This window comes from Malurus melanocephalus, unplaced genomic scaffold (genome assembly GCF_030028575.1).
Source record: "Malurus melanocephalus ecotype Western Australia unplaced genomic scaffold, MMel_1.1 scaffold_276, whole genome shotgun sequence".
In the NCBI taxonomy this organism is placed as follows: Eukaryota; Metazoa; Chordata; class Aves; order Passeriformes; family Maluridae; genus Malurus; species Malurus melanocephalus.
The window spans coordinates 691632-716763 of NW_026623508.1; the positions used below are offsets into that span (position 1 = coordinate 691632).

The following is a 25132-nucleotide window of genomic DNA, read 5'->3' on the forward strand; positions in this document are numbered from 1 at the left end:
GAGTAATAAGACTGTCCATTTTTAATGAGGAGCCAAGACTCATCTGCTTTATTTCATATGCTAAGTTATTAGTTACAAGTGAAGATTTTGGTATTTTTTTACTCAAGTCCAGCACCAACAATTTTCTATCTTATTCAATATTTTTAATAGCATTTGGACTGGACAAAGGGTTGAAGCTGTCACCATCAAACTGTAACCGAAAAAGTATATTTACTAGCAGCTCTGCCTTACTATCACACAGCTCTGCGTGTATGTATTCTTAGTAAAGTTAGAAGTCTATTTTTGGCAAGAATTCCCTCCTCTTTTYGTACTAAAAATAATTGAAAAATAAAACAAACACCCTTCAAAGCTACATGTGCAATATTTAAAAACAAACCAATTCTCATTCCCTTCTGTTTTATGAAATGAGCTGCTAGAATAGTCTAGAAATACACTTCTGTATGCACAGAACATTGCACTCAAGCAAGGAAGAGCTCCCTTTTCAGATTTTTCAACAAAAGCCCATTGTCAGTTGTTCTGTTTGAAGTCAAAGGTGACCTGCAGCAACAGATCCAATTATTCAAGTACAAATTTGTATGGCCCAGGGGCTATGCCCTGTGACAGCAATAATGTCCTTATAAAGGAAAACTCAAACTGGATAATCCACAGAAGGAAAAAAACACTTAAAAATATTTATTCTGCCATTATCATACTGACAGATGTGTGTGGGCGATGCAGCTGAAATTCTGTCACTCTCTGATGAGTAGACAGCAGTTATTTATTGTCATTTGAAAAAAGAAATCCAGCAACTGATTAATTTGTCTCATGCCATAAACATTAATAATGTTTCCTCTCCCAATCAAACTATTCCAGATAAAATTCCTTCAACACTTGTCAAAAGAAGCTGTCAAAAAAACACCTAGTTTAAATAAAGTCATAAGACTAAAACCTGACTTTGGCTGCTACAGCTTTGTCAAAAAGGGCCCAGGAATGGCATCTTTGAGGACAACCTTCCCAGAACACAGGAGCCACCCATTCCCACATGCAGTAGGTCAGAAGCATGGCAGAAAACCCACCTGGCTGCACCAAGAACTCCAGGAGGTAGAGTAGGGAAGGTGGAGACATGAACTGGCTACCTAGGAGTGCAGAAGTACTGCCTGAGCCTGTGAAGAGAGAATTGAAGGCACAGCTTTGTGGAGTTGAAATCCATAAGATGGAAAGGGCAATGAGAAGAGCTTGTAGGTTAAAAAAAGACTAAAGGAAACATGAGTTTACTGATAAAAGAGATTAAATGTAGTGTCGAAGGACACACAAAAGACTAAGACACTCAGGATCTGATTTCCTTCAGTCTTTATTTGCAAGGTTTGCTGTCACACCTCCCAAGTCCCTGCATCTAGGGGCAGCCTGCAGAAGGGAAGGAATATCCACAACAGAGATGAGTCAGGGCTTACCACAGCAAATGGGATAAACACAGCACAGGTCCATGGGACTGGATGGATGGCACCAGAGGGCCCTGAGGAAGCTTGGGATGTCATTGTGAGATCATGCCCTACCATATCTACAAGGTCCTGGTACTCGATAGTGGCTCCCGAGGACTCACTGAAACAAATTCTTGCCCACCTTCAAGAAAGCAGGATCCAGAAAACTGTGACCTTGAATTCATTAGCACCAGGTGAAATTTTTGGAACTGATTAGCTTTAATTAACTTTAGTCTATGAAAGACTGCCTTCTGCTAGAATAAATCAGAGCCAGTTTACTAGAGTTTAAATATGCCAGGGATTGTCTAGCATAAGGACAAGGGGAAGCCATCAGCAGAACCACACAGAAGTACTGGATGTCCAAGAAAGACTCAGACAGCACCTGTGATATGTCTGGAAGAATCAGAGCACATGACAGGACAGAAGACAGAGGTTGGAGACACCTCATTTTGAAAAGGAGAACTGTGAAGATGGCAAAGACAGCAGGATTAAAAATYATAAGCTGCTAGCAGTAAGACATACATTCTTGAAATACACAGGGTGTTGTCCAAACAGTGGAAACAGAAATGAGMATTAATTCAAGCTAAGTGCATGTAAATTGTAAGATAGAGAAAAAAAAATCCAACCCAAAACCCCCAAACCCAACTTTGAGAAATAACTTACTGAAGTATGTAAGCTGCTATTGAAATATTTTTTTTTCAAACACCAGAATTAGGATGCCTGCCAGAAAGTCTGTTGGGCTGATACATGGTAGAAATGAAAAGAAACTACTTCAGAAGCAAGAAAGCTAAATTAAGTATTTYCATTGAACTCTTAAAAGTGCCCAATGCCAGATACCCAAAAAAGAGAATAAAAAAAGGACAAGTACACAGTGATACTTCCTACTATATTCTCCTATCTTCAGCTAATCTGCATGATAACTTCTACCAGAATTTTCTGCCATGAATAGCCTAATTGCTTTAAAAAAAAAAAAAAAAGCAGCATTTCCTAAACAATATAACATAAATTGACAAACCATAGCAGTGTATAACTACTGCTGACTCCAGCCTTGTTATCAAACCAACAGAGAAACACACAACACCAATTTTTATCAAAGGACCCTGGGGAGTTAAAGAATTGCAGACCACTAAGTCTGACTTCTGTGTTGAATAGAAGCTGGCAATAAATAACAAAATTAGTAAATTTTCCCCTTTTGTGGGAAAAAAAAGCCATGTCACAGAAAAATATTGTCATCTTTTGAAGAAATCAGAAATTGTGTGGACATGAGTGAGGCTATTAATACAGTAACTGAATTTCCAAAGCATTTGATGAGGTTCTTTGCTTTCTTTACAGGCACAGTTCTTCATCAAAGTATGGCAGATCTCTTAGGCTAATAATAGTTAAAATCCATTAATTCCAACTTTTAAGTGAGTTTGTGACTGTAGCAAGCAGCATAAATGTCTGTGCTGGGAGCCAAGCCATCTACCTCYTCTTCCAGGTCATTCCTGAACAATAAGAAAGCTCTTGGTAGTTGTGATAAAAATCACTACAAACAGAATAATTCAAGAATGCAATCAAGGAAATGAGCAGGCAGCAGAGGTCACTGTAAGTGCAGATGATAGTATATGGGGTGTTAGACCAATCAGTGCATGTACTCAGTGACAGACTCTAAACTCTGTCTTACCACTGGGAGAAAAAAAAAATCTGGGAGTCAAATGCAGATAGATTTTTCAGAATTTTAGCTCAAAGACCATGAAAAAGGAAATAAAATAGCAGGAATAATAAGCATGAAAAATGCAGTATTTATATAGGAACTTCATGGAGGTATCTCTGATATTCCCATATCACAGGGCAGCAGAGTCACAGAGATGCATAAGAGTATCTGTGTCTGGGAGGAGAGATTAAAATAAGCACCACATTCTGCAGTCACTGACTCAGGGTGTCATTAATTTCAAGACTATAGATGCATTTAAAAGACAAGTCTGTGCACAGAAAGAGGTCTATGAAGCATGACAACCCTGTTTGGCTCAAGTGTCTCAGTGCACTGGTTGCCAGGAATGAAGCTTATTCATTATCCATTCTTGTATGTTTTCTCTAGCACATGTTTTTGGCCAGAGCTAAAGTTGTCAAGAAAAGCAATCACTGGTCAGACAGACTATAGATGCATTTTTTAAATTAAATTTTATTTTTAAATACTCTGGGCAAGTGGATCATAATACTGGTTAAACAACTCAATTTGTGTTTTTCCTAGCAGTGATTCTCCGCAGTTATCTCCTTTTTTTTTTTTTTTTTTTTTTTAATGAACACACCTTGTTACCCTACCATGTTCATCCTCAAGCAGAGGTCCCTTTTTTATTTCCTTAGCAAAGTGTATTTATCTTGGATCCAAAATAACCCAGAAAATGTATCATTCTATTTTTACTTCAGCTATATCCCTGTGCAGACTACTGATTACAAAAAAAAATAGAATTCAGGGAGCAATCAAATTAGTATCCTTCTTCCCAAAAAGCTAACATTAATTTTATTGCAGGTCTACGAGGAAGCAGGGATTACATGTAAAATCCAATATAAATGACTGCTCTTAAAGGGCTGCCACTCATCAGGATGATAAAAAYAGATAAAAAAATGTAAAAATCACCAAGTTAAAAGCAAAAGTTTTCTTCCAGCTACAGTACAGAGCATCTGCTAAGCCTGCTCTACTCCTTCGATGCTAGAAATAAGGTGGAAAACATGTATTTCTCTATCCCAGCCCAGTTTACGTTCCCCCTGCAGTGAGATGAACCATCTTTTAAATTTTGTACATTGACTTTTACATATTCCTATACCTTCTTAATTTTTTTAATCAAACTTACGACTTTTTTTCATGTCAACAGAAGTGCTGGGCATCAACACTGAAATACACTGGTTAAAATCTGTAAGCAAAAAGGGAAATGTTCTGATGTACCTGACAAAAAGCATCAACACACCATCCAGTGTCATTCTTTCTACAGGACACAGCAAGAGTTAAGGCTTTTTGCAGCAGCTGAGGCTGCCCAGAATCACCAGCAAAGTTCCTACTGAAYCAATAAAGGCAGCTGGCAAATCATCTTGGCAACATGTCAGGCTACAAAGTCAAATCCAAATGTAGCAGAATTGAATCTCCCTTTATTGGCATTTCTTTCCTCTTCTCCCTCCAGCAGGGACAAGCCCTAAGGCTACACGGCTTTTAAGCTGAGAGAGACAGTTCTTGCAGCACTCTTTCACTCTTGCTAGCACAGCCCAGGAAAGCATTTGGCATATGTCATTGAACAAACCTGGCTGCACAGGGCAACGCTTAAAAAATCTGATGCTTGAAGAAAAAGAGGGCTGAAGGGAGGTCTACCTATCCATGAACCCAGACTTTACCAGGAAGATTTTCCTCAATCAGCAATGACAAGACACTATTAACAAAAAAAAAAAATATTACTGCATTGCTCTTTGGTAGGGTTAAAGCGAATGCTGACCAGCCTTTTCATCCACAAAGGCTTCTGCTCTTTTTAAACAGATTGGTGGGAGGAAAATAAACGGTGCCTCCAACAGGTAATCTGCTACCTTTTGCTGCCTTTGCTGCTGGTTGGGGGATGAGCAGGAAAGGAAGCATGTGGAAGCCTGAAAGCATACAGCAATACCAGCAATCCCACATTGCTTCCCCTCTCTTCTGCTGCTCCCAGGAGACACACAGAAGCCACAAACCTTTAACCATCAAGGCAATTGCAAGCATCCCAAGTATTCCAAACATAAAATAAGTGATATAATGTATCTGAATATATCTGAAAGATACCTTTTGTTCATATTGTTTTTTCATGCTGTTCTGTTTGCTTACTTAGAATATTAAATACCTAACTTTGATTTTAGCTGCTGGCTTTGACCTCCACAAAGTCTCCTCTGTAGCTGTGCTTGAATGAAACAGTTTTGAAAATTCATCTTTTCATGGCTGCCCCTCCTCTTCCTTAAAAAGTATTTAATAATTTCTGGGAATTTCTCTTTATTAATGTCTCTCAGAACAGAAGACAAATTCTGAGATCATGCCAAAAATACTTCAGGAAGCTGCAGGTGTGGAACTATTTGGCAGATAGGTATGCTCTCTGATGCCCTTCGCCCTGAGTAACAATGAAGGGGAGGGAGTACTGGAGTTCTGCTGCCAAAGACATGGCAGCTCACCTGGGCAGAGGCAGCCCAGCCCCACCTGCATATGACACGCTGCCACCTTTGCTTTGCTGTCCTTACAGAGAGAAGGGCAAGGAAGGAGTTGGTTCCATCTCTTTCCCCTTCTCTCTCTAGGGAAGGCAGGGCCAAAGCCCTGTTGTGCCAACATGAACTCCTGGCAACRGCGGGCAACAAGCAGCTCCCCCTGCTCAGTTAATCGTAACACCTGACAGGAAAATTATTTTCCTCCAAGCTGCCTCAGTCCCGCTGCCTCCTACAAAAGGGATCCCAGTGGCTGCAAAATGCCTCAGCAGAAGCAGCAGTGTCTAGGAAAAACCTCCTAAAAAGAAAATGCTGACCTACACAGGTTACCCAGACCATTTCTTCCCTTTCAGAAAAATCGCTTTTATACAAAGGACCAACTTCTGATTACTGCCAAGAAAGGAAAACAAGGTGAACCCTCAGGACAGCTGGCATTTCCTTGCCACCAGCAACACACAGGCACAGTCCTCTCCTCTGACTGTCAAGTGGAAACCTTTAGTAAGTCACCTGAGGAACACAGCATGAAGGAAGTGAAATGCCGCACTCTGTGTGCTTCATTTGCTTTCAGTGAGTACATACTATGTAGTAAATTCAAGCAGCTGTACATGCATGGCTATGAGTCAGACCCACAGCTGCAAAATGAAAAAAAGCCCACTCTAAAAGCCCAGAGCAGAACCCCAGTAACCCGGCAGTGACCAACCAAACGGATTAGCTGCCACAGATGGATACATCCAGCCCAGAGATTGGCACCAGTCCAGGGATCAGCACAGCTCCATTGCTGGGGATGAGGGGAAAGTGAAAATTGCAAAGAACTTCACATCATATCTAAATCGTTATACTGCCCACAAAACCAAAAACCAGACTAAAAAATACCCTAGCATTAAATCAGTTTGCTCAGAAACCTGTCCCTAGCTGATATTTAACAAGGAAAATCATATCAAGGGCAGATTACCATGAGAGCAAAATTGGCTCCAACATGTATCAGAAGCCAGAATAGACTGCATAAGCCTGTTGGTAATCATTGAACAAGTGTTAATAACTTTCCAGAATTTTCCCACAACAAAGTAGACACCCCTTCAGCAAGTAAATAAATGTTTTTTCCAAGACTGTTTCCCTCTTCAAGGAAAATGTGAGGAGAAACTGCTGGAATACTATGGAACCATTACTATGGAAGATCTATATTTCTGTTATGGCAGGTAATTAGGCAGTGTTATTTAAAGAGGACAGTATTTCTTTGTTTGTGTTCTCTCTTTATTTATGCACCACTTTAAAAGCATCAGAGTAATTCAAAACTGAATAAACTAACTWCCATAGGGATGTTTAATAAAGATAATCATTCCTTCTTGAAGAGAAATCTTAAGAAGTTATAGATTAAGAAAAGGTATAACAATGAAGACTATGGCTAGACTTGGAACATCCAAATACATACAATTAGACACCAAAACAGCTTATTTCAGAGATAAATCACTATAGATTAAGTATTCATGGAAAAAATCATTGCAATAGCTTTAAGAGGAATATATGGAAATGTGGTATAGTGCAGCACTCATGCCCTCAGTACAAGAAACCTTACGTGGCCTAATAAATAATATTTTAAGCATCAGTTCAGATATCTGGAAAGAAAACTGAATCCGGTGAAAACAGAACTAAAAGAAAACAAAAGGTTTGCTTACTCTTCTTGGCGCAAGTCATTAACGCTCCGATCCAGTGAGATCATGTCACTCGCCACCATATTAAACCCAAACTCTTTAATGCTGGCTTGAACGGATTCTTTGTAATCTGGTCCTAAAACATATGGCTTCGCTTCCTCTCCAGGGCCACCAACAACTCCATGAGGCTCAGGCTCTTTGGGTTCAAAATTACCAAGGACTCCAGGTCGTAAGACAGGATCTGGGTACACAAATGTCTGAGGTTTAAATGTGAGATACTGCCTCTGAATGATGTTTTGCTGCTTGTTATCAACACCATGATGATTGAGTTCATTTTTGGCCTTATTTTTCCTTCGAATGGATTCCAAGTCCACTTCCACACCTTCAACATGAGGCCAGGGTACCACAGGTTTGAACTTCTCATTTCCTAGTCCATGGTCTCCTTTGTTTGGCAGGGCTCTGTTGGCTTCTTTGTCATCCTATATACACACAGAGAGACAGCAGACCATATCAATTGATGATCCTGTATTATTTACATCCAGTAGCTCAATGCACTAAGAGTTGGTATAGATATATGTTGAGCAAGGAGGGAGAAATCTTTGTTGAGGGGCTCAATGGACACTTTTTACTAAAGCTACTGACTGCTGGAGAACATCACCAGCCTTTGTCCACACTTACCTCGGTGAGTTGGCCCTGGAAATGACCAAATACCCATGCAGGGTGGTGGGTTAATGTTAATTTGAATGGAGTTCAAGCTGTAGTTCAAACTGATGTGCAGGGGGCACCGACAGAGTGTTTTATGAAGGAGAAGGTGACATGGAGGCAAACAGTGCCACAGCCTAGAGTACGGTATCCTTGGTCCCACTCTGACAGGGAGTGTTTCTGAGGTTTCCACGCACACTGGTGGCTCAGAGTCCTGCAGGGCTACTAAATACAGCCTCAGCTGGGGCAGAGTGCTGTGGCCAAGCGTGGTGTGGTGCACACAGCTGTGGCAGCCACGAGCCACATAAAATCCCTGCCCTCCACACACAGCCCTGCGCCCCAGCTCGCTGCCACCAAGTATTCCTCCCTCTGTGCAACAGTGCATTTCCAGCTGGGAGGTGATGCTGATGGCACTGGGGACAGCAGGCACAAATGACAGCTGCAGGCTCACAAGTGGACCCTGCTGAGGAGATCAGCCATGGCCACTGGCATCTCCTGCATCCTTGTTTAAAACAATCTTACCGCACTCCTCCCTCTCTCCCCACCAAGAGATTTGAAGCTCTCACAGAGAAGAAAGGCTGGCATTTTCAAAACTGATCAGCATTTTCAGAGACCAGCGAGGCTGGTGGGGTTAGAACCAGGGTGGGATTTTGGAAGAAACTAGACAAAAAGGCTTTGAAGTGATTGACTATGAAGCCTACAGAACACAACAGCACCACCCACGAAAGCACTCCAAAACAGTCACWGCTTTTTCCACTACTGCTGTCCAAGACTATGACAGGCAAACATTGCTGAAGGTTAAGATTTCCTGCTAAAATTGTTTATTTGTAAGCAGGACAAATGTTAGATCATTCAGAAATCTGCAAGAGACAYCACATACATTTTAGCAATGTCTCGGAATCAAACATTTGACATCAGAAGGATGTCACCTATTGAAACCTGCTGAAGGCAGGTTCACAGGGACWTGGGGGTTCTCATGGGCTTGTCCAGTCACACCCTTTTGTCCAGTTTCTCAGGACAACCTATTTTAGTTGCCTGACCCATCTAACAGTGGGTCCTCATACCTCAGTAGAAGTTTCTAATGTTGCACTTTGTCCTTTCACTCTGCACCCCTCAGAAGATTTTATTTCCATTTTCTCTGCAACTTACACTTTTTAGGGTGAAAAGGTGCAATTACATCCCCATCAGACTTTTCTCCAGCCAAACCTAGACTCCCTGGCAGGTCTTTGCTAGGTCCTCTGTTAACACCTCTCCTACACTGGGGCAGTGTGGGAGGAGAAACCACACCGTGTTCCACAGAGCTGAGCTCTTTCCAGGGCATCCACCCATCTGCACTCTGCCTCTATGCAACAAGAGCACAATGCTGACTCATGCCCACATTTAATTAAACCACACAATACTTCCTACTACAATACGCTGTTTTCCTTACATCACTCTAAGTAAAAAAACCCTTCAGAAATTAAGAAAAAAACCAGTATATAGCATTTCTAGGTTAACATGGTAATGATAAGAGCCAGACTGGCTCCAATTCAAAATAAAGAGTTTTTGCAAGAAACTTAGAGAGTTCTCTGTTTCTGTTACAGTTTAAACAGGGAGGATATACAACATGCAGAAGCGTTACATCATTCTGCTCTTCCACCATCATTTTTTGAGGAACTCAAAAGTCAGTGTGAGAAAAGGGAAGTTTAAGGGCATGTGAAAAGGCACATTTTGTAAGGRAGTAGAAGGCTACCATGGATCTAAATAAAGCCCTGAGAGGACTTCTGAAGAGAGCATCATCTCACACTTACCCGAGAAATCAAAAGGAAATCTTTGCCACTAGACTGTCAGAACACTGCTGAGCTCTCAGCTCTTACCAACTCCATCTAATTCCTGCTCCGAGTGCGGAGGCAGCTAAAAAAGCCAACAAAACAGTGAGCATCATCAGGAAGGATGCTTAAAGAGGCATAATTTTGACTACATAAAATTTTGAGGCATTCATGTATTCAGCAATTTATTTAGTTCTGGTCTTCACATCTCAAAAGGAGTCAGAGAAAGTACAGAGTAGGGCAACAAGAATCAGGGAAAAGGTCTTTCATCTTGAGATGAAAGACCAGAAAAGCCATATGTCTTTAAGACTCTGCCATTTGGAGATGTGATGGCTGAGGGGAATACAAGCGAAGTTTAAAAAATCATGACAGTGATGGATAAACCCAATGGAACCCCACTATTTACAGTGATGGGTAACAGGTCCATAGGGAGACTGTAAAGGGGCTGGGAGAAACCTTCTGAAAATTTGAATTAACAGCTGTAGATGCTGGAAGAGTGCAAAGGGAAGATAGCACAGAAAACAGTCAGGTTTACACAGTACCATGCTCAGTCAGTACCCTGGATCATTAGTCTCAATCAGACAGGAATTYCTTATACCACTGGTTTGTGTGGAATTAAATAACCTTTCATTCTACTTCCATTACCTATAAACCAGTTATGAGCTTCCACTTAGCCACATCTTCGACTGAAACACAACACTTCTGAAAGAAATTGGTTTATTTTGCTGCTGTCAGCAGCAYTGACTTATCCTATATTACATTTAGCCTTATTATAACTGTTATGCACAATTTGCATTAGAATGCATTTATTTGTATTCCCTTCTACATACCAAATATATTCGATTTTGTGGGCCTGGAAAAGCATTTCATAAAGGAAATTACACACCAACACACAGATACACTCATTGACCCCATTCCTCCAATATCTACATAGAGGACAAATTAGATAAAAGGCATTTGTTGTGGGTAAACCCCTACAAGCTGCTCAGCACGACACAGCTGCTCACTCCCGCCTCTCCACCCCTGGACACAAATCTAAAAGACAGCAATCATATGTGATGCTGTGAAGAAAATTAACTTAATCTCAGTATTTCATGGACATTAAAAAAAAAAAAAAAGAAGTGGAAACTAGCAGTGTTCAAGTGTGTGGTGCAGACCACAGCTACTGGAGGTTATTCATTTCTCCACAGATAACTCAGASAAGAATTTTCCAAATACTGTCTGGAAAAAAAGCAAAGTCAAACCACAATCAAAGAACTACTTCAGTCATCATAAAACCCACAGTGCCTTAGTTAGGAACTTCTAGAGCTTCATCTCTCTTTTATGAATTATGACCCACACTCCCTTTTAAAAGAAAATAAATTAATGACATAACAGAAATCTGAAGTAATTTTTAGTTAGTTTTCCTCACTGATTACAAGTTGGCTCAGGTAAAAGTATCCATAGGACAACAGTCAAACTGGAAGGCATGCATATAAAAAAAAAAAATAAATCCCAACCCTTCTAAAGTGGTAAAACAGAATGGTCTGAAAACTATTTTTACAACTTTAAAAGAGATAATCATAGCAAGGTAAAGGGAGGGCTCAAAAGAAGTGAGCACAACATCTGAATACTGCATTTCTAGGTTGTCCAAAAATAATGGGAGAGAAGCAAAAACTCTGAATTCTCTCACATTTGAAGACAAATAACAAAAACAACAAAATCTCATTACATCTGTATAAAAGGAACACGTAATATAGAAAAAAAGCTTTTTTCACAGATCATTATTTTCTTCCATAGGGCTGGATGTAGGATTTCCTGCCAGCCTTCTAGCTCCGGTTTAGTGCATGCTTCTTTACTTTTTGAATGGTTTTTTTTTTASTCCTTAGGGAATTATGTATGAGTAACTGCAATGGGTGTTTCTGAAACAGTGACATGATATAAATACAGCCACTACCTCACTTGTAAAAAAAAAAAAAGAAAAAAAAGTTATTCATTGTCATTTTACTTCACAAATTAGGTGCCTTATTGCAGAAGACAGGAATGCAGTTGAAGGTATAGAAAACATAACTGTTTCCCTTTGAAAACATGCTCATAAATTACACCAAGTAAAAGGAAAAACCATGAGTAGTCTTAATAGGGCTGCAAGATCAGTCATCTGCTAGGAGGGCTGGAGCTGTAGCTAGCAATAAAACTGCCAATGTGAAAGTTGCATAATCTGCTTTTCTTCAGTAACTAGTTCAAGACTGGCAACTCCCTAAAACTCTCTATGAAATAATGTCTGAAAAAAACGTTATGTTAAAAAAGTGGATTTGCTTCATAATTTTAATATGAGAACTTCAGAATAAATAAGATAAGCAATGATTTAAATAAGATAAACAATMATTTCCTCAAAAGAGTTGTCTGATTCTCAAAGGGACCCATCCCATAAGACTTCTCACCTCCCATCCCCACCACGGGAGCCTCCATCCGAGCAATCAGAAGTTATACAGACTGCAGGACCAGCTGCAGACCAAAAGCACAAATAAATGGAAAAATACCCAGCTTCTCAAGCAAGGATAAAGATCTATGGCACTTCTGCTAGCATTTAAAAAAAAACAAACCTTTTCAATCACTACAGCTTTTTGCACAAGAAAGCCCATTTTAAGCTCTACATGCAGCACTGCCTCCAAATCGTATTTTGCAAAACTTTACATCAAACAATGTCATCACTAGACAATCCTGTTGACTCAAATTAGGGCTGAAGTTGGACCATGACAGTTCTTTCTTCAGACATAATCAGTGACATAGGGCTTGAAAGGGGCATTTGTGGTCACAGTGTCTGGGCAAAACCCTCTCTCTCTGCTGTGACTCCTCTCAGTACATTTCAGAGGCACTCCAAAGGCGATGGAAAGCATCCTTAAATGCTCAGTAGCTTCTTAACAGTGACTTTTAAAACTTACGAAAATTGAGAACAGAACGTTTACAAGAACTGTAGAAATACACAGAGAAAGAGAATTTTACACTAAGTTAGAGAAAACTTCCGAAGTTTAAAATGCATGTTTGCAAAACTAACAGATTGCTGAATCCCTCCACTGCATGCTTTGTGCTACCCAAATGAAAAAACATGCTGTTGATGGTATTTGTCACCAGCAGTTCCAGAAAAATATAAATCTCAATTTGGAGATGTACTGACAATATGAAAGTCCATTATGCACCGGTGTCACCTCTCCACAGCAGATTTCTGCCCCATTAAATATCGTAGGGGAAACAAAACAAACAAGACCAATTCATATCAACCATGCTGGAATATGTTTTGTACACAGAACTACCATGACTATGCAGTTTTGTGCACCACCATAAACACATTGGAGATTTGGCATCTCCAAAGAGCAAGAAATCCTACTAGACAACAACCACTTCTTTTATTATTTTGGAGTGCTCAGCACAAAACTTGTGAACTTCATTCACTTATGAATCATGATGATATAAACAAGCAAGCATTACACTATATGCATATTTACATACATATATGTATTAATATTATTAAGAAATACATAATCCTGAAGTGTAAATGAGGTGTAAGGGTTGCAAATAGCTTTGGAGAATTGTGTGTTGAGCAGTACTTTAATACTGATGTGTTTTGTACTCCCACCTATCTCTGAGGAATGGAAAGTAAAATGTTGTGGGTTGGTTTCCGTTTCTTCTTTTTTGAAACCTTATTAAATAAAAAGCAGGGCAACGTCCTCCTTCACCAGTTTCCTAGATTTCACAGTKTCTATCAAGTTGATTGACATGTGATACACTACTCATTGCCCTGCACCATTCTTTACCTAGCTTGTTAYTTTGCTCTCAGATCTTAAGTGGCTCCTTGAGAGGAAAATTTTGCCAGGAATATAAACCTGTAATCAAACAGCTAGTCATCAGCACTGAGTGAAATCCCTTTCCCACTCYCTCCTTATGTGCTGATAAAGGTAGAACAGGACAATCAATCATTGTACATCCATTTCTACAGTGCAGAAGTCACTGAGTTTTCAAAAGACATCAGCAGACCACAGTCATTGATATTGACTCAGTCCACTGGGAGAATAATAAAGTAGCAGCACTTTTGAACACCAAAATTACCTGTGCTAGCCAAGGCAAAGCAATTTAGTGGGGAGAGATCAACAATTTAATTCTATTTTACAATTGACATTCCTGAGATTTGAGAGCATTGCTTGTGGAAAAGCAAATGAGAGGAAAGGAACTGTTTGTAAAGATGGGCATTTGGTAACAGCTCAATGCTCTGCCACAAGGAGTTGGACAGAATTTAGTATTCAGGGTCCCAGTGACTTGAATTAATCTACACGAGTCTCTGTATCACTGATTCTAAATAATGGATAAAAACAACCTCTTACTTATCTAGTAATGAGTCTAAAAACTAACAATATTCACTAGCATCTGAGGTCATCTCTGCTGGTGTTTGAACCTGTGAGTTCAAGAGTGCCACTGAGGAAGAAAAGGCTTAATTCATCAACTTTATTCCATTTTTTGAATGGTTTCTCCAAGAGTTTCCCAGGCAAAAAAGACCAACTAACTCTCCCTGTCTTCTTGGATACCATCTACTTGTCACAGTAGAAGCATTCATATAGGACAGTGACTCCAGGCTAATGCTGCATACTGCCATGGTCTGCAGCCAGCATTTCACAAGGTCATTCACAAAGCATAGAAACTTGTTTTAAGCAATATAAGCCCTGAGATAACACATCCTATGGAAGAAGGAAGAATATTAATTTTCAGTTGAAACACCCTGGTTGCCCAGTTATTTGTCTAACAGGGGGGAACATAATCAATCCAGAGTTTTACCTGGTTACTTGCAGAATACCTTGTTTAAAGAGATGCATCCACATTTGGATGTCAGTATGATATCCATCTAATCATCCCATTTCAATGAAATTGTTCTGTTGTGATAGTATCTTTCATTTGCAAGTAATGATACTTCCGCTATCCTCTTTGGCCTTGCTGTGCATGTATCATTTAAAACCCACACAAAGTAATGCAATCCTGCCACAACTGCTCTTTCAACTCTCACTGCTTTGCCTCCTGTCCTTGCTCCTCACTCCCTTTTCCAGTGACACTGCTCTGCCAGAATTTCCTGCTAGATATGTCTCCCCTGGAGCCTGGATTTTCTACAAATGCAATTGTCACACTCATATGCAGCTGGTCCAGACTGAGAAAGTTCATTTACTTTGGGAAGTTCAGATGCCTTCATCGAAAGCAGAGACTACCCAGAGACCCAATCAGAGCGCTTTGTGCCAGATTCAGTCTCTTACAAGGGATGCCACTGGCCACCCAAAATTGCAAACCTCTCTCTCACTTTCAGGGAGATTTAAGAGTACAAAAAATGACAGATAGAACACGGCYTGTACCTTACCTATTTTACATGATGCCTCCTTAGGAGAAGTGCAGTACTCCTCAAATTCCTGTGCGACAAGCAGTTTCACAATTAGACTATGCCTGACTGAAAGCAAGTAAAAATAAAGACACTGAGTGCTTCAGAACAAATTACTGTAAAAATAGCAGTCTTATTGTCCTCATTTTCACTAGCACTCAGTGCTTGGGTTATACTGAACCAGCTCTTAAACCTACCAATCTCCTTCCTCACCGCCTGAGATTCAACTCTTACTCAGCTTTTACACGTCCCATCCTATCATTCCTGGTACTGTCACACTACCCCAGTCCCATTTGCAGTTCAATAGTCATGGTGTGTTAAAGGAGCCTGGACAGAGATTAATTTCACTCAAAGCCCCCACCTATGGCCAAAATCTTTGCAGAGTTAACCACAAGCAATCAGAAACTTACAGAATGGTTTGGGTCGAAARGGGACCTTTGAAGATCACCTCGTTCCAGCCCCTCCCTCATGGGCAGGGACACTTTTCACTAGACCATGCTGCTGGGAACTACAACCAACCTGGCCTTGAACACCTCCAGGGTTTGGGTGTCCACAGCTTCCCTGGGCAACCTGTGCCAGTGCCTCACCATCCTCACAGCAATGAATTTTTTTCCCAGTATCTAATCTAAACCTACTTTCTTTGTGCCTCTCAATGTACCTCTCCTTGTGACTGTGGAGAGTGCCATGCAATCTGGTTAGCAATTAATGAGATCTAAAATAGAAAGATTCGGATAAATACCTGAATAAACTGACATCAAAGAAATCTGTCCTTGACTTTGTAACCTAAGGCTAGTTTTAAAGTAGGCAAAATAGCCTCTTATCATTAAGATTACGATAACTTTCAACAGATAACAGAGATATTCTTCAACTGAATCATAAATGAAACTGCTGCATTACCTAAAGGGATGTATTTTAGTCTCTCCCATGTTCTAGGAATGAAAATGTGTCAGCACTAGTAACCTGTGTAATAAAAAGAACACAAAACTGTGTCTGCAGCTGCTTGCTGCAGAGTAATAGAAAAGAGGACCCTTGTTAGAGGACCCTTGATAAGACACAGGTATGATCCAAAGCCTCTTAATTTCTCTCCTTATAGACAGCACACTGAAGATGACAGAAAATTTTTTAAACTCAGAATAGCAAAAATTGATTACAAGTTCATTACAACTAGACCAATCAACGTTTTCAGTAGAAGAAAGTTGAAGCAATCATAGAACCATAGAATAGTTTGGGTTGGAAGGAGTCTTAAAAATCTCTCAGTTCCAACCCCCCTGCCATGGGCAAGGGTAACTTCGACTAGACCAGGTTGCTCAAAGCCCCATCCAACCTGTTCTTGATCAAGTGGGACAGAACACAAATAAAAAAGCATAAAAKAAAGTATCTCCCTACACACTGCATCTTTTTAGCTGTGTTTTGGCCCCTGGCTAATTGCATGGCTTTCTTTGTTGCATGCAATTGCAATTKGCCTGGTCCCCAAGGAACCAGAGACCACAACAGACCTGTCTGCACTGATCCTGGTTCTCTTCTTGACACAAATTGAGGAAAGAGGAATACAGTGTATCACATAGGGAAAGTCAGTTCAGGTTGAGCAGTTAAGATTGATCTAATAAACCACCAGCTGACCCGTGACTGTAGAACAGTCTGACAACAACTGCTTTTCAAATATCCATCACCTTCTTTCTTTCTCTGCCCACCAGATAAATTTCTACATACTGCAGCCTACTGCAGCCTGYCATTAGCAGGTATTTAGCATGGTATTTCAACTATGAACTTCGGTAGAGTATCATCCACATTAATTCATTCTTAAACAGAGACTGCACTGACTCAGACCTCCAAGCCAACAAAAAAGCACCTGTTCATTTTATTTACCCTCAAAATGTACCATATGGGTTACTATACCATAGATGAGACTCCTCAGAAATTTMAAAAAAAAAATCCAAACTAATTTGTATGCCAGCTGACTGATTTCATGCTAAATTCACCCCTTTAACTTTACACTGCATTTTAGTTGTTCAGAATGCTTTTATGGTAACAGCCAAGCCTCAGGAAGAGGCCAAAGAGAAGGAGAGCACCGAGCCCTGGGGCACAGTTCTTCTGCTGCAGCACCAGGGAGAAAATCTGTCCCAGGTAACCAAAGTCCATCAGACCCTGACCACTATTTTTCCAAGATAAAGTCTAGTTTCTTATCTAGTTTTGAGACCAGAGACACTAAGGACCCAATCAATTTCAGTTTTCCTTCTTGTCCTGCAGCCACTCTCCATATCAAGCCTTGGGAAATGCCAAGTTGCATCTACTCACAAAATGGCCAATACTTGCTGCCTAGAAAGTTAAACCTTTTTTTTTTCTCTTAAAAAATGTAGCAACAATAATTCTTATTTCAGTTTCTCAGCCTGGAGGGTACCTTGTTGCACGAGAGAATCAGCAAGGAGACTTGCCCCTGAAGCTGACARGTATCACAGCAGAAGTAAAGCAGCAGATGAAGGGATGCACTTCTAAACAAAAAGTGCGTGAAACTGGCTTTTAGGGACACAGCCAAGCCCAGAACAACATTAAAGCAGATGAAGGCTATGGGAAGTCTCCAAATGCTCAGAATTCTAGTGGCTCTAATCAATATCATCATCACTCATTTCTGTAAGCATTTACTGCTGAGTACTTTCTTCAAATGCAACCTTCTGTTCTCCTTTTAATTTCTCTCAAATTTCCAGTTCTGTTTACAGTGTTTTGATGAAGAAGATGGCATTACTTACCCTATCTGAGAAGGGCAGAAGGTGAAAGAAAGAAATTTTTCCAACTCTTTCTATCAGGAAATCTCTTCTGAAAAATGAACTGCAGAAATGATGGCAGAAAATGCAGGAATTTTTTATCCTGTCTCTCTCCCCTTCCAAGTGATTAGGAGTACCACATTTGCATGCGGCTATGTGGCTTGGAGCAATGCAATTAGATTTTGAAAACAATGTTTAATCAGAGGCATACTTGGCTATAGCAAATTGCTTCATAATACTTTGAATAACTAACACCTTTCTGGCCTATGATACAGGAAAAAGAGAAASAAATCACAAATAGACAACTGTCCATAGCTTTTCTTTTTTAGAGGGATTTTATGAGCGCTTAACTAGAAAAATTAAGAGTATTAAATACAAAATGGACTGTTGCATAAGACATCATCTCCATCAGACCTGACTGGAAGTATAAAAGGGCCTTGACTCCTGGACTATTTCTTACCCTCTTCATTAAAGAAATTGATTTTTTTAACTCTTTCTTTGCAGTGTAATGAGAAGCTAGCAGAAGAGAACGTATTTTTTTAGTAATGTAAATTATTAAATGGTATTCACACACYTCTTAGAAGCTAGAAATTACTGCCTTCCCAAGACCCCTAATCCTATGCAACTTTACAATTAATAAAAATTAATAGCCTGAATACCTGAAAATAGTGTGTTATTGATTTCTTAGCAATGTAATATATGTTAATCCATGCAGTTCAACTCTTTCTGCCACATGCATACACTGTCAAGTGCTTGGCAAACAATTCCCATAGCTTTTGCCATCAACTGGAAGAAAAAGAGAGAAAGCAGACATGAGAATGAACTATTTTGCTGCACTATTGCCATAATCCAGAACACTAATATGTCCATCACTCAGACCTTTTCTCATTTCACTCCTGCACTCTGTGATCTTCAGCTGCATCACCTCATCTTCTGTGCCCAGCAGCCAGTCTCAGCCAGTACTACACTTTTATACCCAGTGCTTTGGCACAATTGCTAAGAGCTTTATTTCACAGCCCCTTAATAGTTCAGCAATGACAAACATCTCCTTCCCATCCCAAAAACCTCTTTCATCCTTTCTTCCAGGGAAGCTGCGCCCTCCAAGGCGAAAGGCTTAAACCACARCATCACTCAAGAGCTTCAACACAAGATTTGTTCTCCTCACTACATTTAAACACTAAATGAAGCTTGTGACCTTTCCAGTTGAGTAATTGTTCCTTCCACGTTCTGTTTCACTCTAGGAATATCCTTAATTTTATGCATATATTTCAACGAGATCTTAAAAATAGAACTCATATTTATTCATATGGATATCAGGGATTTTTGAGAATTTCAAAGATGTCCTCTGTCCAGCTTCATTTCCTTCCACAAAGGAAGAATTATTCTCCTTTTCCTGGGTAGCATTATTACACAGTGGACTAGAAAGGAGCAAAGCTTTTAATATTACCAAGACCAAGCCCATTTTAAGAATGTTCTCTGTAAACTGAAAAAAGAAATAGATAAAACTGTTACTTTTGGACTGAAACTATCAAAATTTAAGTAATCCAGTTTTAAGCTGGAGAGATAAGCAGGTAAAAACAAGCTATGCTGGTTTCGGCTGGGGTAGAATTAATTTTCTTCCCAGTGGCTGCTATGGGGCTGTGTTTTGGATTTGTGCTGAACACGGGGTTGATAACGTGGAGATGTTTTTGTTATTGCTCAGCAGGGCTTACACAGGCCTTTTCTGCTTCTCATACTGCCACGCTGGGGGTGCCTGGGAGGAGACACAGCCAGGACAGGTGATCCGAACTGACCACTGGGATATTCTAGACCTTATGGCATCATGTAAAGTGGGGAAGAAAGGGGACACATTTGGAGTGATGGCATTTGTCTTCCCAAATAACCATTACTTATGATGGGCYCCTGATCTCCTGGAGATGGATGAACACCTGCCTGCCCATGGGAAGCAGTGAATTAATTCTTTGCTTTGCTTGTGTTCTTGGCTTTTGTTTTCCATAATAAACTGTCTTTTTCTCAGCCCAYGTGTTTTCTCACTTTTACTCTTCTGATTCTCTCCCCGACCCCACTGGTGAGGGGGTGAGAGAGTGGCTGTGTGGGGCTTGGCTGCTGCCTGGGGTTAGACTATGACACATGGATTCACTTTGAATTAGAAGAGTTACAATATACAATCCACAACTTTACTATTGATAAAATCCAACCTCTCTTATTTTCTGAAAAGAGCCTCAGAAAGAAACAAAAACTATCATAAATCCTCATGTTCTAAGTGTCCGAGGAAAGCTCTTCTGGCCCTCCAAGTATCAGCTATGAACACTGCACTGGTTCAAGCCTGCTGAGGAACTTCATTCTTGTTTCTTCATCATCTGGGACAGATGGATATTTAAAAATCATGCATTTCTTTTATATAACTCAGTGAATAAATGACATTTATAATACAATAAACCCATCACTAATGGACACACTTGATCAAGGGATGCAGTTTTCTGTTTTATATCTTGTCTACCTCAATTTTTAAAGACAGATACGTCAATCTCATTTCATATTTCTTGCTATTAAGGAGCAAACTGCATGATTTTTATTTATCTTGAAATATTGTCACCATTCTTAAGCTTTACCACAGTCTATTTCTGTCTTTTTTTTTTTAAACTGCTTTTTAGAATTTGATCCACCCTACCATTTTGAAAGCTTCTTCAATGAAACTGCCAGCTAAAGCCAAAAACTGTTGTATGGAAAGGACACACACAGTCTAAAACCTGCTTCTGCAAGTTCCATCTGAATGCCCAAAAGATTAAAAAAATTCACGGGACTAACATAATTACCTTGTGTACTAGATAAGAGAGGGCATGACTAGATAAGAGAGGGCAAATAACTTGTGATCAGCTGTGTTGTCTGTGATTTGAYCTCATCTTTCCTTGGCCCTTCATTCCTGGTCCTTTCTACCCAGGAGAATGTGTGCGGTATTTGCCAATGAATCAGTTATCGTCTACTGAACCACTGAGGTAAGATAAGTTCTTATCTGCACCAAATACTTTAAAAAACCCAAAAATCAATACAGTACATGCATCTGAAGCATAAAAAGGAAAAAAGAACTATCTGCAACGACACTGAACTAGTAAAAACCAATTTATTGAATAGATAAATCAATGTTGACTAGTCTTTCTGTGACACACATACAGCTAATGACATTGTTTGTTTTGCTGTGAAGTAAACATGATGAATATCAATATCTATGTTACAGTTTTGCTTTAGAAGCCACATAATGTGAGAGTACAGCCGGGTGTCTTCATCTTTAGAATAATCAGCAAGAATGCTATGATATAACCCACAAACTTCCTTAAATGCACTCCTCTAAATCAGCTTGTTCTCTGCTGTGCTTCCAGCTTTTGCACGGATCTCTGCACTTGCCACGCAATATCTTTTATTGGGAGCATGGAAGCCACCATGTTCACCTTGAGACCACRGGACCAATCAGGAAGGCAGACATGCTGCACCTGAACTTCAAGTAATGGGACTGTAGCATTCAGTCAATATTTGAACATACTGTTCAAATTAGTGGATGTACAACACATACCAAGACAGACACATGAGGCTCCCTCTTGCTTGGAAAAAAATAGAAGTCAGGTTTCACAGCACCAGGTCTCTATCTGCAGGATACCCTCACCACCCMAGCAGCGCAGCAACAGGCATTTTTCTGAAGCAATGTAATCTTTTCAATAAATGTTCGCTTCTTCTAAACATTTTTGTTACGAAGTCTGAAGTTTTGGCAATTCAGATCTTCCRTGTAAATACTGAGAATGGAACACTGGTTACAAATTGATCTGAAAATGACAGTGAGCCTTCCCTCAGGGTATAATCAGCCCAGTAATGCTGTTTCCAGCTGGAGTGACTTCCACAAGCCCTAGGCATGTGCACTATTTGTGGGCTTCAAATGGGGCTGCTAAAAACTGCATTTAGAAAAACTGTGCCCTTCCCTTACTGCACCTAACATAGAAGAGACATTAGCAAAGTCTACTTATGATCTATCCAGTTCATTAAAAGGGTGTTTAAATTGGAACCCAGTTCACTGAATCAAGACCTTTACGTGCTAGCCTTGCACTTYAACTTCTAACAAAGACAATTCTGTTAAAGCCTGTCAGAAAACTCAATTTAAAAACCCTCTGCAGTCCCTGAGAAAGAGTCTGTTGTCTCTAACAAAGCGAAATCTGGCCTGCAGCTGGAAAATAGGGTCTATAAGGCAGTTCATACTTTAGTCTGACTGGGGCCTCCTGAGAGGAAGAACTGCAAAAGAAGAAAATTGTCAGTATTTCAATCTTCAGTATAAGAGAGAAGTGACATACATCAGCCATCAAATACCACAGAAAGATGAACTGGTACATGTACCAGGACAAGACAGTAAACAACAGAGAATTGTTTACCATACATCAAAACAGAATCAGCAAAAGAAACCAAAATCCACAAGGATGATACTCTAATCAAAATCTAAAAAAAAAAAAAAAAANAAAAAAAAAAAAAAAAAATCCACTGTGTTTTGCTACTGTTCAATAACTTGCAAAACTCCTATATTGAAAATGGTAAGGAAAAGCAATATAAAAGAGCTTCTGTAAGAGACATTCCCATGGTAGTCAACCAAGACAATATTATTGCTCTCATTGATCAGTCCCCTTATGGGATGAGGTGCTTTCCTTTCAAATGTTCTTACACACAAGAGACAACAGCATAACATAAGAGGCATATGCTCTGTTTAAAACTGTCATCTTCAAGTTATCCAAATCGACGTTTTCTCAATGCATTACTTTATCATCTGATATAGACTTGGACAAATATTGTTAGTTAAGATAGAAAAACCAGAATGATTCACTATCCCACTAAACATTTCCAGTAAATTGTAAAAATAAAGTAAAACAAAAAACCAAAAATTGCAAAAATTCCACTAAAAGCTGGAACTTTTGACTTTTCAACTTACTTCAATTAAAAAAAAATCTTAAAAATAAGCTACTACACAGCTTTCCATTTTCAATMATTTCAACAGAACATGAACAGCCTAACTCTATGCACCTCTTTAACTGTTGCTTGAGACATAGTGTTTTACCTGAAAATAGCATATCTTCCTTTTGTTTAGTATAGCACTTCCAGTTCTATAATCCCTGACAGTATGACAATTGTAGATTTATAAAGGATGTCAGATTTATATAAGATGTGGTAAAGAAAAAGAAAATGAAAAAAAAAAATCACTTGCCCACTGTTCCTACTGGGTGAAGAAGCTCAAAGCTAACTTTCCCATTCTGTTTAAAAAGCAGACTCTGGAAGGCTTCTGAAAGTCAACACTGATGCATCACATGGATGTTTATCTTCCCATCACTGCAGCTATACAGACTGCTGTAATGAGAAGAGTGGATCAGCAGAAATATAAATTACAAGATGAAGTTAGTTCTTGCAGATTTATCAAAACTGTATTTTTTAGCTGCTGCAGATGAGCTGCCTTTAAATGTTTGTTTTTGCCAATTTGTTTTGCATTTAAACCTCTGTCTGAGAGGTGCAGGGTATTTCAGGCTGATGTTATGGAGTGGGATAGTTACATTTTTGCAGTTTACTTCCACACCAGGCATTTTTGTGCGCATGCCAACGTGAGCACCTTGACACCCGCACGCTGAGCTGGATCAAGGACTCCCACAGGCAGCTGCTCAAGCCAGTCAAATGAATCTGGCATCCACAAGCAGGGTAAACACCAGTGCTGAGCTGGCTCAAACCAGGAGTGGGGCAGGGGGGGAAGCTGCTGGAAGCAGGGAGGAGCTGGAAACAGAGACCCTGGCAGCAGCAACACACAGAGAGTGCTGGAGCCTCTCCGGCTGCCCACAGCCATCCCTGGAGCATCCCCACTATGGAGACCAGCTGAGACACTTGGGGCTGCTCAGCCCTGAAAAGAGAAGGCCTTGGGATGGCCTTAGAGCAGCCTTCCAGTACCCAAAGGGTCCTTACAAGAGACAGGGAGAGGGGCTCCTTACAGGGCCATGCACTGACAGGACAAATGGGAATGGTTTCAACGGCAGGGCAGTTTAAATTAGATATGGGGAATTAATTCTTTACTGTGAGGGTGATGAGGCACTGCAACAGGTTGCCCAGAGAAGCTGTGGATGCCCCATCCCTGGAAGTGTTGAAGGCCAGGTTGGATGTGGCTTTGAGTAACCTGGTCCTGTGGATGGTGTCCCTTCCCATGGCAGGGGGTTGGTACTGGATGATTTTTAAAGTCACTTCTGATCCAAACCGTACTATGATTCCTGTCAACAAAACAAACACCAACAAACCTTCTCCACCAAATACTTCTCCCTAAACATTTCTTCTCTTTTGACCCACTCGCTGTGCTGAGAAAGCAGAGGCACAAAAGGCAGCAAACTTATGTCCCTAATGCATTTAGGGTCAGATACTCATGGTGTATTAAGACCATCAGAAAAAGAAAGCAGACTTGCCCTGTTGAGTGGCTTACTGAGCCAGCACACCCAGATCCTGTATCAAAAATAATCCAAGTGGAAATAATCCAGGCAGGAGAAGCCCACAACAGTAAAACAGATTATTCTGAGTGGTCTGCATGAGGGTGCTGTTCCTCTTCCCCAGAAGCTCTCCCAAGGATTCCTGAGGTATTAATGGTAATACAGGAACACCATTATGCTCTACACAACAAAACGTATGTTTCTGTTAAATATTCTTAACAACATGAATCTCCCTTTCTTCTTTCAAGCCAAAGATATAAATATAAGATTATTTTATTTCTTACTACAGAATTAAGGAGACAGCTGCATGTCCTTAAATTGGTGGAGGAGAGGGACGATGTGCATGACCAGCAGTTGCCCTCCACTAGGAGAGGGCACTTCCCGCTTTTCAGGGAAGCTCTGAGTCTCAAGAGAGTTTTCATTAAAATATATAGAGAGAACTGATGACTTTTCACAGCATGATGATTTGAACACATATTTCTAGGTGTCCAAAACTACCCTTTCCTTAGAAAGTGCACCCAAATGTCAGGCTGAACTCCCTCCCATGTACATTCTCACTCTTTTATTCAATCTTTTACACCACCACAGCCAGATAAGAAAGGGTATTAGGGAAGGTGCCAGTCTAGTGCTGGCATGTCTTCAATCTGTAGACAAAATAAGTCAAGAAACCAAAACTTCAAAAGGAAACATATTAAGGTAAA

At 40.1% G+C, this 25132-nt stretch overlaps 1 protein-coding gene across 2 annotated transcripts in view; it reads right to left on the reverse strand.

Annotated features, from left to right (window-relative positions):
* Positions 1-25132, reverse strand: part of GALNT7 (polypeptide N-acetylgalactosaminyltransferase 7) — a 69159-nt gene that overhangs the window by 30577 nt on the left and 13450 nt on the right. For both annotated transcript variants that reach the window (XM_057376273.1, XM_057376272.1), the window contains exon 2: positions 7316-7770. In XM_057376273.1, the coding sequence (XP_057232256.1) occupies positions 7316-7770 (455 nt within the window). The remainder of the gene's footprint in view (positions 1-7315; positions 7771-25132) is intronic.